This window comes from Ixodes scapularis, unplaced genomic scaffold (assembly GCF_016920785.2).
Source record: "Ixodes scapularis isolate PalLabHiFi unplaced genomic scaffold, ASM1692078v2 PGA_scaffold3__209_contigs__length_174095766, whole genome shotgun sequence".
NCBI classification, from domain to species: Eukaryota; Metazoa; Arthropoda; class Arachnida; order Ixodida; family Ixodidae; genus Ixodes; species Ixodes scapularis.
In genome coordinates this window covers 147,095,585-147,108,158 of record NW_024609868.1, presented here as the reverse complement: position 1 = coordinate 147,108,158, position 12,574 = coordinate 147,095,585, and the positions used below count along the sequence as shown (strand labels likewise).

The window sequence follows — 12,574 nt, the reverse complement described above, 5'->3', positions numbered from 1 at the left end:
GGTAGACTGGCTTTGGGGGCACATTGCAAAACGCCAAACCAGGGAGTACAAGGAGACATGGGATGGGCGTCATTTGAGAGCAGGGAAGCGGTGAGCAAGACAGAATTTGAGGATAGGTTGAGGCAAATGGATGGGGAGCAATGGGCACGAAAGGTTTTCAGCTATTTATACATGAGGAGTGTAGACACAAAGTGGAGACAGCGCACTAGGAAATTAAGAGGAAAGTTTTTGGGCTATAGCGAAGATACGGAAGAGCAAGTCTCAGTTAAGAAGAAAGTTAAGGCCACAGAAAGAAATCGGTGGCTAGAGTAAATGCAGACAAAGACGGCTCTGGAAAGCTATAGATTAAACGAAACAGTTATTGCCAAAGAGAGCATTTATGACAATTCTAGGGGAAGCTCATTGCTGTTTGAGGCGAGGACGGGTGTTCTGCGAACCAGAACATACAGAGTGAAGTACCAGGAAATGGATACAGTGTGCACTGCTTGTGGAGAAGAGGACGAGACGGCTGAGCACTTGGTACTCTACTGTAAAGGGCTTCACCCTATGCCTACCGAAGACAACATATATTTAATAAAGTCATTGGGTTTTAGAGACAGCGAAGGGAGAGTGGATTTCAAGACTGTAGAGATTACCAAGCAAAGATTAAGTGAATGGTGGCAGAAATCGAGAGAAAACTAGGTATTTTCTTATTCACTCATGGCAAGGGGGTTTCATAGCCTCACTTTCTTTGCACTGCGGAGTCAATATAGATTTCACATTTAAATATTCTAAGTTTAAATTGTAAAACAAAATGGCTAGGTACCGTAAGCTACCGCCCGATCCAAAGGGCTCAGCCGTATTCATCCATCCAACCATCCGTCATAACAGACGGACGAGCCGTATGCGTCTAGGGTGACCACCCGTCCCGCGACTCGCGGGACTGTCCCGCATTAAGGGTTCGTGTCCCGCGTCCCGCGAGAAATGCCCGAATTTTCAAAATGTCCCGCATTTCATACTGTTGTAAAATTCACTCTGCGACTCATGGTGCTACCGAACAACGGGGTACGAAGAAGCGCGGAGGTCGCTGGTAATCATGTCATGGGAATCGGAGTGGTACGCCATTTTCTATCTAAGCATTGCGGAAAGCCACCATCGTTTTTGTAGGAAGACCGACGCGCATGCGCCGTTGTGCCTCTTCCCTTGGTGGCCAAATATTGAGAAAAATGCTCACGAATAGTTGTGTGTAGTAGTAAATGTGATAACCAGGGCCGTACCCAGAAAAAAATTTCGGGGGGGGGGGGGGGGGGGGGGTTTCGAAGACAACGGCGGCCATTTTGAAAGTGTCTATTGTCTTATTTCGCCTATGAATCATGTGCATCGGTGGCATATAATGGAGGGTTACAGCAAACCGGAGAACCGGTCCCGGTTTGGTACCCGGTAGCCGACCGGCGCCACTGCGCGTGCGCAGAGGTGGAGATTAAAATCGGCTGGCTGCCAGTGCACCGACCAGGGCCGTACCCAGAAAAAAAATTTCGGGGGGGGGGGGGGGGTCAGAACCCCCTAACCCCCCCCCCTGGTTACGGCCCTGGTGATAACTATAAACTATTGTAATTATTTCGTGTTCACAAATTTCCTCTAACCCCCCCCTCCCCCTCTCCCTCGCTTATGGTCAAGAGGTCCAACGACTCAAAAGGTCCAACGAGTCAAGAGGTCCAATAGCCACGTGACAGCCGAGTCAAGAGGTCCAACGCATCAAATGTCCAACGAGTCAAAAGGTCCAATTTGTGTCAAGAGTTCCAACGCGTCAAGAGGTCCATCGAGTCAAGAGGTCCAACGCGTCAAGAGGTCCAACGCGTCAAGAGGTCCAACGCGTCAAGAGGTCCATCGAGCCTTCTTTTTATCTTCTCTGTTTATAATGATATTGCTATTAATGGGGGGGGGGGGGACTGCTTGTGACGGTTTCTGACTCTTTGAACTATTTGAATTATTTTGGACAATACAAGTACTACATAGCCATTGGAGAAAAGTAGACAGATACTATTTGCCAGAAGGTATGTATTTGAGTGTTAAATAATGGATAGTGCCAGGTGACATATTTTGGACTTGTAGAACTTAATATCTGTGTTCCAGTCTCTCTGTTCTAGGACTCAGTTATGCCATTTCTACGGAAGTGTCTCTTAAATTTCCGAGATATAAACTACAAATGTACCTCAGCCATCTCGCGTTTAGCCTTCCCTTTCATGTATCTCAGTATTTGTAATCGCAAATACTTCCTTGTGTAACTTTGTCCAGTCCCGGGTTCTCGTATGTTCTATTAAAAATATGATGCACTACTATTTTATGCTTTAGTTTTTATTCACTGAGTTCACCGAATCACTGAAGAGGTAAATAACACAACATAGAAAGAAGCTCAAATATCATTGGAGGGCGTCTATAAACGAGCCCAGATTATATCACTTGGCGTCCAATAGAGTGTTGCAAATGAATGCGAGCATTGTCTCCTTGAAACGTTGTGACCGGTGCAAGCTATAGCGGGTTAATTTGGGCCGTTGGCTTACTCAAAAGCACGGAGCAGCCACAAATATTTATGCTAGCTATATAGAACTCCTTTACTGCTCTTTATTTTTGAGAATGCTGTGAAATAAATCATGAAACTGAACGTTTCATGATTAAGCATTCTTGACACGAATTACCGAACACTTGTCTGTCAATATCATTTATTTCTAGTTAAAATTACTCGATGTGTTAGTCGGTTGGAATTGTAAGATGGTGGGTTAGTTGCTCAATACTTTTTATAAAATTGGATTATAAAGACTGAAGTCGATTGAAGAATTGTTCGTGCCGGAAAGCACGTAGATCTTTGAAGCAGTTAGATCTAGTCTGTCGTGTGCTATAGTTAAATTAGGCCACGGCGAACGGAAAAATGAGTAACTTTACACGCCATCTGCGCCAGGCCAAACTGTCTCTTCAAGCTCCTCGAAGACCAAGCAAAATATCAATGAAGCTATTTTGAAGGGACGTGAACAAATTATATTAATTACTACAACTTTTAAAAATAATGACACAGAAATTAAGAAAAAAAAACTATGTTCATTTATTCTGACGTCAAACGCCGTAATAGTGCTTTAATGTGATGGTAGACGTCGAAATAGCAAATAAATATGGACATATGTTTCGTATGTGACAGAACATGTGTTCAAAATGGTTTTACAATTATTTCGAACCCGGATGTCAAAGTAGTCACTTCTTAAAAAAAAAAAAAAAGGCTTCTCAAATTGTGAAATGTTAAAACCTTTCCGGTTGCGTGTTCGATATTCGAGGGGGAGAGCAACACAGGAGATGCAGATTCACGACTTTGTGGTCAGGGGTAGAAGAGAGAAGGCACACAGGTCCCCGACAACCGAATGTTGCTATAAGCTTGACAGTTTATAACAACAATGATTTCTGGTGTTTACAAATCCAGTGCCCAGCATGCGATCCCCACAGCCCAGCGCGCGCGTATCTGTCGCTTTAGAAACGAAGCAAATCACGGGTTATACGCACGAGCACTGATTACATCACAGGCCAGAAACGATTCATCAAAGCCGTGTTCGTGAGATCCCCCCTGCCGTGTGGAAGTCTTCACAGCTCGACTTTTTGCTCTTTTTCCGACATTTTTCTTCTCCGCCTTTATTGTCAGCATCTCTGTTGTCTGCTTTTTTAATGCGTGAGCATTACCTGGCTCAGTCAGCGAAAAAGCCGTCGGCAGAATCCGTCGTCAAAATCTGTGACTTGTCCAACACAATCCAACATAATAATAATAAAAAAAAACTCAGGTTGCGTGATATCTTTGGTCACGTGATCTCCCTGGTCACGTGATTTCTCCGGTCACGTGACCAATCTGGTCATGTGACCAAAAAAAAAAAGAAAGGTATCTGGTCACTTTAACAAAAAAAAAAAAAAAACCTGGTCACGTGACCTCCCTGGTTACGTGAGTACGAAACCCTTCCTTGCCTGCTTTCAAACCTAGGCCCTCTTGATCGCGCAACTAGCGCGCTATCCGTTGCGGCAGCACAACTCGGGAAAAGCTAGTGCTCGCGCATTCTCACATCGTAAGAGAAAGCTTAGGTGCCCTCATAATTTTTTTTTCTCATTTTTTGCCTGTACTTATTTCACACCCCTTGCCTGTACATATTTCACACAAAGAGATGCAACGAGTCAAGCTATCCAATATTGGACCTCTTGAAGCGTTGGACCTCTTGACACATCGAGGCACGAGTCAAGAGATCCAATATGGGTCAAGAGGTCCAACGCGTCAAGAGGTCCAACGAGTCAAAAGATCCACGGCGAGTCACGAGGTCCAACGCGTCAGGAGGTCCAACACGTCAAGAGGTCCAACGCGTCAAGAGGTCCAATATTGGACCTCTTGACTCGTTGGACCTCTTGACGCGTTGGACCTCTTGACTCGGAATCCTCTCCCTCTCCCTCCCTCCCTGTTCCGTGTGTCCCGCATTTCGCTAGCAGGAAAGTGGACACCCTATCAGTGTCGCAGGTAGAGATCTGCACCGGTACGGGCCAGACCGCGGGCCACGGGGTACGGGCCGTGCATTCAAGCCTACAAGGGGGTCCAATGCGGGCCAGACCAGCCATTACTTTTTTTCCTTTTTTTAGGCATGGGCTTCCCCTTGTCTTCCATTTTGCTGGGGCCTCCTCTCCCCCCTCCCCCTTATACAACATTTTGTCATGGGCGCCCCCCTCCCCCCCGAAACAAAATCCTGGCTACGTGCCTGGGATAAACAGATGCTGAATGAAGCATGTGTGTGTGGGTGTATGCTTTTGTACGGTTTGGTGTGTGCAGCGAATGCTCGTCCAGAGGACCAGCGGCGCGGCGTTCCTTTTTGTCTCCGGCGGCGCTGCCATCATACAATCGCTTCTCACCACAAACACGCACATACACGAGCCTATACAATGCGTACCCACGCCGGCGTAAACCATCTGTACGCGCGAGTGCTTGCATCACCAAAAGGGGTGTGAGGTTCCCCCTGAGGGGTACTTTTCCTGAAGAATTTCTCGCAGACCACCGCAAAAGACAATGACATTGCTGTTTTTTTCTTCTTCTTTTTTAAAGGTTGTGTGCAGCGAGAGTGGCTAAATTAGAACTTTGCCCGTCTTTTGTCCAAACCCGTCGCGATGTTTCCCTTCTTTTCCAATTGTGACACGTGGTTTTGTTAACTTCTGCTTGTCATTTTTGTTTTTTCGTCCTTTCCGCGGGTGTTTGGTCGCAGAAAAGGAAGATCGGGTGATTTTTTTGAACAATTGCTGCCTAGGCCTGCAGTTTGGTCCAACTAATAATAGCAGGGTCATTCCACGAGAAACGTCCCAGGCGTGACGCTCGACCATCGCCGATTCCTTAAAAAAAAAAAAAAAAAAAAAAAAAAAAAAAAATTTTATGTGCTGAATAGTCACTTGCCTAAATATTTTCGTACACAAAAATATTTTGGCCGCCCGAGCGCTGCTTGAAATTCCCGAATAGGCCCGAAACTAGGCACAACTAAAAAAAGAAATGCCAAACGTACAGATCTTTAGTTATCAACGCACAATTTTTTCGGTCCGATTTTACTTGGATTATTGCTTAATATGAAGCCGATTTTAAATAATATAGTTGTTTTTTGTTTGTTTTTAATTGACGACAAATGCTGAATTTGTGCCGTTTTCGGGATTTTTTTGTTTAAATTTGGGAGTCTGTATACCCGTACTTGGAGTGTTTTCCGCTTCTATTGTAGATATACGTTTTGTATGAAATAGCTTGCTACCGTTATCAAAAAGGTTTTTGTTATATTAAAGCTTAAAGTTGCGTAAAACAGCATTTTGGTCTAAATTAAACCGCAAATTTCGCAGTGAGGTGGTCCAAGTAAAAATATGCCAGACCACTTAAGCGATAGAGCGCCATATGAACTTGTGATTTATAAAATTTAGACGAAGTAATGTTTTTTTTAAGGAGAAAATATTTTTTGAAGTTTAGCTCCAGCGACACCGCGCGGAGTGGTTCCATGCGGCAGTTTTCTAGCTTCTAAAAAATCTGGCACTTCCATCATTACAAGCACCGAAAAGTAAAGGGAAAGTAAACAAACGAGAAAGTAACTGTATGGAAAGGTCTTTATTCTGAGCCGGTTTTGGGTGAAGAGGGAGGGGGGGGGGGAGCACAAAGTTTTCTTTTGCAAGCGGGGATCACAATGACGTCGCGGCAAGACTTGTAGCAGAACTTGCATGCCTGTTCGTTTGCGGGTGCAAGCACCAAGTCTACCAAAATGGAGTGCCGGTTCATTTGTTGTGCGGCAAACATTTCCCGCACTGTTAACTTTTAGTGAAGGCAACCATTTCTTGGCCACAGTGCGTACACCCATGATGCTCGATAAAGATGGATCTCCATTGTGATAAACAACTCCTATCCACTAAGCAGGAAGCACGTTCTCTAGCAGTCAGGCTCTGCCGAGAGCCCCAGGCCCGTACCTGTAAAATATACACAAAAAGAAACAAAGGAAAGCAAGCTTTAGACACACAATACGGAACTGAGCAGTCGACAAAGTGCTCAGTTCTCTTACTCGGTTACTCGGCAAGGGTAACCCAAGCTGACTAAACCATGCTGCTACCAAACACTATCAATCAAGAACTAATAGTTCTTCAGGAGTGGTTTAATTCTAACAAATTGACTTTAAATATAAATAAAACTAAGTATATAGTTTTTCGTTCAAATAAAAAAGATGTTAATACCGACGGTTTCCAAATTTGCACCGGTAATTCAATCCTGGAAGAAGTTAGTTCATTTAAATATCTGGGAGTAACATTAGATTTTCATCTTCATTGGCAACAGCACATTATAAACACATGTAAAAAAGTGAAAGCCGTTTACAACTCCCTGTAACACCGAATTAGAGCGCAGCTCTTGATGAGGAGGAGGGAAGGTGTAATATAGTGCAACAATGCCGCGGTTGCATGACCGGCAGGCGTGACCGGCGCGTGAACTCTGAGGTGCGCGAGCTGCCCCCGCGCTTGTGTGGTTCGATCATCGGCAACCAGCCATGGTCACTGAAGAACGCCTGTCTCCATTAAAGATGTATGTTGCCGTCATGACTCGGCTTGCATAAGCCACAACAATTGGCGACGAAGCGGACGAAGACAACGGGCAAGCATCCGTTGTCCGGACCTAAAGGATGGCTGTGGGCGGTATCAGCGAGTATCGCCTCAGCACCAACGCTTCCTGGGACGAGTACGTAGAACGACTCAAAATGTACTGCGTAGCCAACAGTCTGACAACGCCTGAGCAGAAGCGTGCCGTCCTGCTGAGTTGCTGCGGAGAAGAAACGTACTCCTTAATCGTAACCTTGGTGAAGCCGACGAGACCGACAGCAGCAGACTATACCACGATAGTGACAGCGGTCAAGGCTCATCTGCACCCCAGGCCGTCGGAACTCTACGCAAGGTTCCTGTTCTACAAGCGCGACCAGCACGCCGGCGAGACAGTTGCAGACTACGTGACAGCGCTCCGAAAGCTGGCAGAAGACTGCGGTTTCGGAGATAGACAACTGCCACTTGAAATCATGATGCGAGACAGGTTCGTCTGCGGCATCGCGCCCGAGAGAGTGCAGCAACGGCTTTTGGCTGAACGGAACTTGACGTTCGACGTAGCCTACGACTTGGCCGTCACTGCAGAGGCAACGTCACAGCAACAGCGAGACATCAGGAAGCAACGGCAACACAGCGGCAAAGTTGACTCTGATGGTGAAATTCAAGCGACAACTATGAAACCTCAGAAGCAACCAGACAGCGAAAACTGCTACCGTTGCACCGGTAAGCACAAACCTTTCATGTGCAAATTTAAAGACTCCGTCTGCTACAAATGCCAGAAGAAGGGGCATATAGCAAAGGCATGCCACAGTAAGGCAGCCACATCAAAGAAAGGAAAACACACAAAAAAGGGAGACAGCGTTTACGAAGTAGACGAACTCTGTTCGATCTGCGAGGTGCACGAAACCGAAGAAAAGTTTCTAGTGCCAGTAAAGATAGAGTCACAAGAAATAATCATGGAAGTTGACTCTGGAGCGTCTTGCTCTATCATGAGCGAAGAAACGTTTCGCCAGATAGACCAGAGACTGATTCCCATCGAGAGCACACCCACCAAGTTGTTAACCTGGTCAAAGCAGACATTGCCTACACTTGGCAAAGCAATGGTGAGCGTCATGTTTAAAGGACGCAAGGCTGTTTTGCCAATCATGGTTGTGGCACAGCACGGAAGAAGCTTGATGGACGAAATTGGTTTCGACCACTAGGTATCGAGTTACACGGCATCCGACACCTCAGCACGTCCGACGAAGCGCTAACAGCGCGGTTTTCCGAGGTTTTTCGCACCGATTTGCCCGGATTCAAGGGAGCTCCGATCCACATCGAGCTCAACGACGTGCAACCCAAGTTTTTAAAGAGTCGGCCAGTGCCGTTCGCCCTTCGAGAGGATGTGAGCAAGGAGTTAGATCGCCTGGAGAAGCAAGGCATCCTGGAGCCGACCCAGTACTCCGACTGGGCCACACCGCTCGTCGTGGTGAGAAAGAAAAACGGAACTTTACGCCTGTGCGGAGATTATCGTAGCACAATCAACAAGGCGGTTAAGAGCAACGTCTATCCACTACCGACTGTCACCGAGTTGTTTGCCACTCTAGGGTCCAGTAAGATATTTACGAAACTAGACCTAACCCAGGCCTATCAGCAGCTCGTACTTGACGACGAGTCATCAGAAGTCCTCACCGTGAATACGTTGAAAGGGCTGTAGAAAGTTCGCCGACTTCCTTTCGGTATATCAGTCGCACCAGGATTGTTTCAGCGTGTAGTAGACAGCTTACTGTCAGGTATACCTGGAGTCGTCGTATATCTTGACGATATCGTTGTCTCGGGCTCGACCGTGGCAGAGCATGATGAAAGACTAAGAGCAGTCATGCAGCGGTTGCAAGACTCGCGTTTGCGGGTAAACAAAGACAAATGCGAGTTCGGTAAAACAAGTATAGAGTATTTGGGTCACAGAGTTGATTCTACTGGCATTCACCCAAGTGAAGAAAAAGTGACTGCAATCAAGAGTGCGCCGAGCCCAAAGAACAAAAAAGAATTACAAGCTTTTTTGGGACTTGTCAATTTTTACAGCAGATTTCTTGAAGGGAAAGCTGAAGTTGCTGAGCCATTGCACCGCCTTCTAGACCAAGGAAGAAAATGGGCGTGGACGCGGGAGCATGAGAAAGCGTACCGGAACCTAAAAGGGCTTCTCAGCTCCGACGCAGTGTTAGTACGCTACGACCCAGCCCGTCCACTGGTCTTGTCGTGTGACGCTTCACCGGTTGGTGTTGGTGCAGTTCTTTCTCACAAGGACGATGATGGTGCAGAAGTGCCGATAGCATATGCGTCACGAACATTGGGGCGAAGTGAGCGTAATTACGCTCACTTCGCCCCAATGTTCGTGACGCATATGCTATCGGCACTTCTGCACCAGAAGGGTACTGGGGGGTGAAGTGACCTGGGGGGGGGGGTCACGTGACGATGCCGATGATGTCATCAGTGACGTCACTGATGACGTCATCAGTGACGATGACGATGCGGACTCCGATGACGTCATCAGTGACGTCACTGATGACGTCATCTGTGATGATGACGATGACGATGCGGATGCCCCCCGAAGTCACGTGACACCCCCAGGTCACGTGACCACCCCCAGGGTCACGTGACCCCCGCCGAGGTCACGTGACCTCCCCGATGACGTCATCGTCACTGATGACGTCACCGGCATCCGCATCGTCATCGTCATCATCACTGATGACGTCATCAGTGACGTCACTGATGACGTCACCGGCATCCGCATCGTCATCGTCATCATCACTGATGACGTCATCAGTGACGTCACTGATGACCTCACCGGCATCCGCATCGTCATCGTCATCATCACTGATGACGTCATCAGTGACGTCACTGATGACGTCATCAGTGATGATGACGATGACGATGCGGATCCGATGACGTCATCGGGGAGGTCACGTGACCTCGGCGGGGGTCACGTGACCCTGGGGGTGGTCACGTGACCTGGTGGTGTCACGTGACTTTGGGGGGGGGGGCGGGTCACGTGACCTCGGGGGGTCACGTGACTTCAGGGGGTCACGTGACTTTGAGTGTCACGTGACCTTGGGGGTCATGTGATCCTGGGGGAGGGGTCACGTGACCTTGGGGTGACCTTGGGGTCACGTGACCTTGGGATGACCTTGGGGGCCACGTGACCTTGCGATGACCTTGGTTACGCCGACGCCGACGCCGACGGCGACGCCGACGCCGCTCAAGCCGGGAACGGGCCCCTAAGAGCTGCGCTCTAAAAGTTAACGTACGCTTGTTATGCTTTGCTGAAGGCGAGACAATGCTTTGACACTCCCACAATGAAACCTGTATATTTTGCTATATTTCATAGTCATTTAACATATTGTATTGAGGCCTGGGGCATAACTTATCACTTACCATTTGCCATTGATCAAATTACAGAAGAGAGCCCTCAGAATCTTGACATACTCCCACTATTCCCAACCGTCACATATCATATTTCATCGACTTCACATTTTCACATTTCTGGAAATTAAACAATATAAGATTGCTTGCTTAATAAATAATATTTTAAAATCAAACAATCCACTGCCAGTGAACATCTTAATTAAGGGTACTCGATTAACAAGGGCGAACACATCTGGTCACTTTAACATACCACAGTCTCGTAACGTAAACGGCGAGCGACTGATGCAATCGTGCGGAACTAAAATCTGGAACACTTTACCATCTCCAGTCACCAATTCATGCAACTTTAACAGCGCTTTAAAATACTATATTTTTCTTAATAGAACATGTCTCCCGCCATCCTGAAACTCAATCGCATATTCTCTTACTGAATTCACAATATAATTTATTTCACTTTGAATACACTCGTGCTTCTTATGCGTGTCGTTATTATACAATGTATAAATTACTTGCTGTAGTTAAACAAGTAACTTTCTTTTCTGGTGTCTTTGTTTCTTTTTTTTTATTCTTTTCTTTTCCTTTTATTGTATTTCCAGTAATATTTCTTAATATGTTATTATTAAATCCTAATATGTTATTATTAAAATGGGCCCAAACTAGCCAAAAGGCAATGGGCCCAGATGGTTCTCAATAATTTGTCTGCTGCAACTCATGACAATAAACTCGATTGATTGATTGATTGAAGAAACGGCTATAACTGAAGTGCCTAGGCATTGTCAAGGAACATGAGCGCATGCATTTTAAGGCAAACACTCGGGCCCTATACAGCTGTGATCAAGTAAGATCCCTGTCGCGCTGCAGCACACGAATCTCCGAACAGCACAGTGCCTCGGCGAAATAAACCTCTTGCGCTGAAGTCACGTGCAGTTCCTCGAGTGACCGCTGCGGGAGAAATGGTGGCGTTGTGTTCGTCATTAGCTCGGTGCTCGGTGACAGATTGGGGCCACTTTTTCAAAGCTGTCTCTATGGGAGTTTCCCAACCGAGTGTTTTAGTAACGTTGGTTTAAAACAAAAAAGTATGTTGGCCGTTGGCATCGCTGCGTTTCCATAGGAGTTAAGCTTTTTTCTTTCTTTACCTTTACCTCAGGTAAGTTCGCTCTTCGCAAATTTCACAAAAAAAAAAAAGCACCATCTGTGGGCAACGCTGCACAAAGTCGTAGCGCGATAGGTTAAGAAACCGAATTTTGTGGTCGATTTAAAGAGCCTGGCGTCTCCTTGAATCACCCTGTATTTTCTGAACCAGCGCCTCTCATCGCCGCGATAGCCATGGACACATCGCAGCTGAGCGAGATTTAATTAGATACGTTGCGCTACAGCGACAGCATGGGACTAGTCTCAGACGCCGGTATGCCTGTTGGGAAGTGCGGCGAGTTTTCCGGTGAGGGCTCCAGAAGTCAACCCGACTGTCATGTTGGTAAAAGGCGGCCCGTGTCAGTCGTTTGCAAAGCGCCATAGATAGAGACAAATGGACGCGGCGTTTTTTGCGGCCTCGGAGATGCAGGAGCGAGCCGACGTTAAAAAAGATACTTTTGAACTACGAGAGTGTCAGCAAGAGCCACGTAAATGCCTGTTCACACTCGGAGCGGACGCGCGCGTTTGATGGAAGTGTTGTATTCGCGCTGTTGGTAAGCGCTTCGGGCAAACGGGCCCTGAAGTCCAAAAGACACCCACTGCACTGGACAAGTACGATATCACTCTGGCAGTCCTGGGGAGCTACTTTGCGGCAACTTGAAACGTGTCCGACGCACGACATCGCTTCGGGCAGCGAGTGCAGCTACCTGGGGAATCCATTGACACATTTTTTGCTGAACTACGGGACCTGTCGTCGACTGCGAGTTTGTAGCCATGGTGGACGACCTCATCCAAGACCAGCTAGTTGCAAATACGTCGATCCACCAGCTACGAGAGCGGCTGCTTCTGGAGGGTACTTGTCTCACCCCGGACCTTGCATTGGCCATCGGTTGTTTGGTCGAAGAAACAATACGCTACTCCAAGGAACTTGTATCAGCTTCAGAAATGCAGTAGG

The 12,574-nt window shown here is 47.0% G+C and overlaps 1 protein-coding gene across 1 annotated transcript; it reads left to right on the top strand.

Annotated features, from left to right (window-relative positions):
• Nucleotides 1–6,601: 6,601 nt before the first annotated feature.
• LOC121837309 lies at nucleotides 6,602–10,616 on the top strand. Its single transcript, XM_042292910.1, has 2 exons — nucleotides 6,602–6,799; nucleotides 10,362–10,616. Exons 1-2 carry the CDS (start codon nucleotides 6,602–6,604, stop codon nucleotides 10,614–10,616), a joined length of 453 nt encoding a protein of 150 aa, XP_042148844.1.
• Nucleotides 10,617–12,574: the final 1,958 nt, after the last annotated feature.

Coding starts and splice junctions, on each gene's coding strand:
- LOC121837309 (XM_042292910.1), top strand. CDS start 6,602: ATGCTGCTACCAAACACTATCAATCAAGAACTAATAGTTCTTCAGGAG. Junction 6,800..10,361: donor GTTCATTTAAATATCTGGGA/GTAACATTAGAT, acceptor GCGCTCTAAAAG/TTAACGTACGCTTGTTATGC.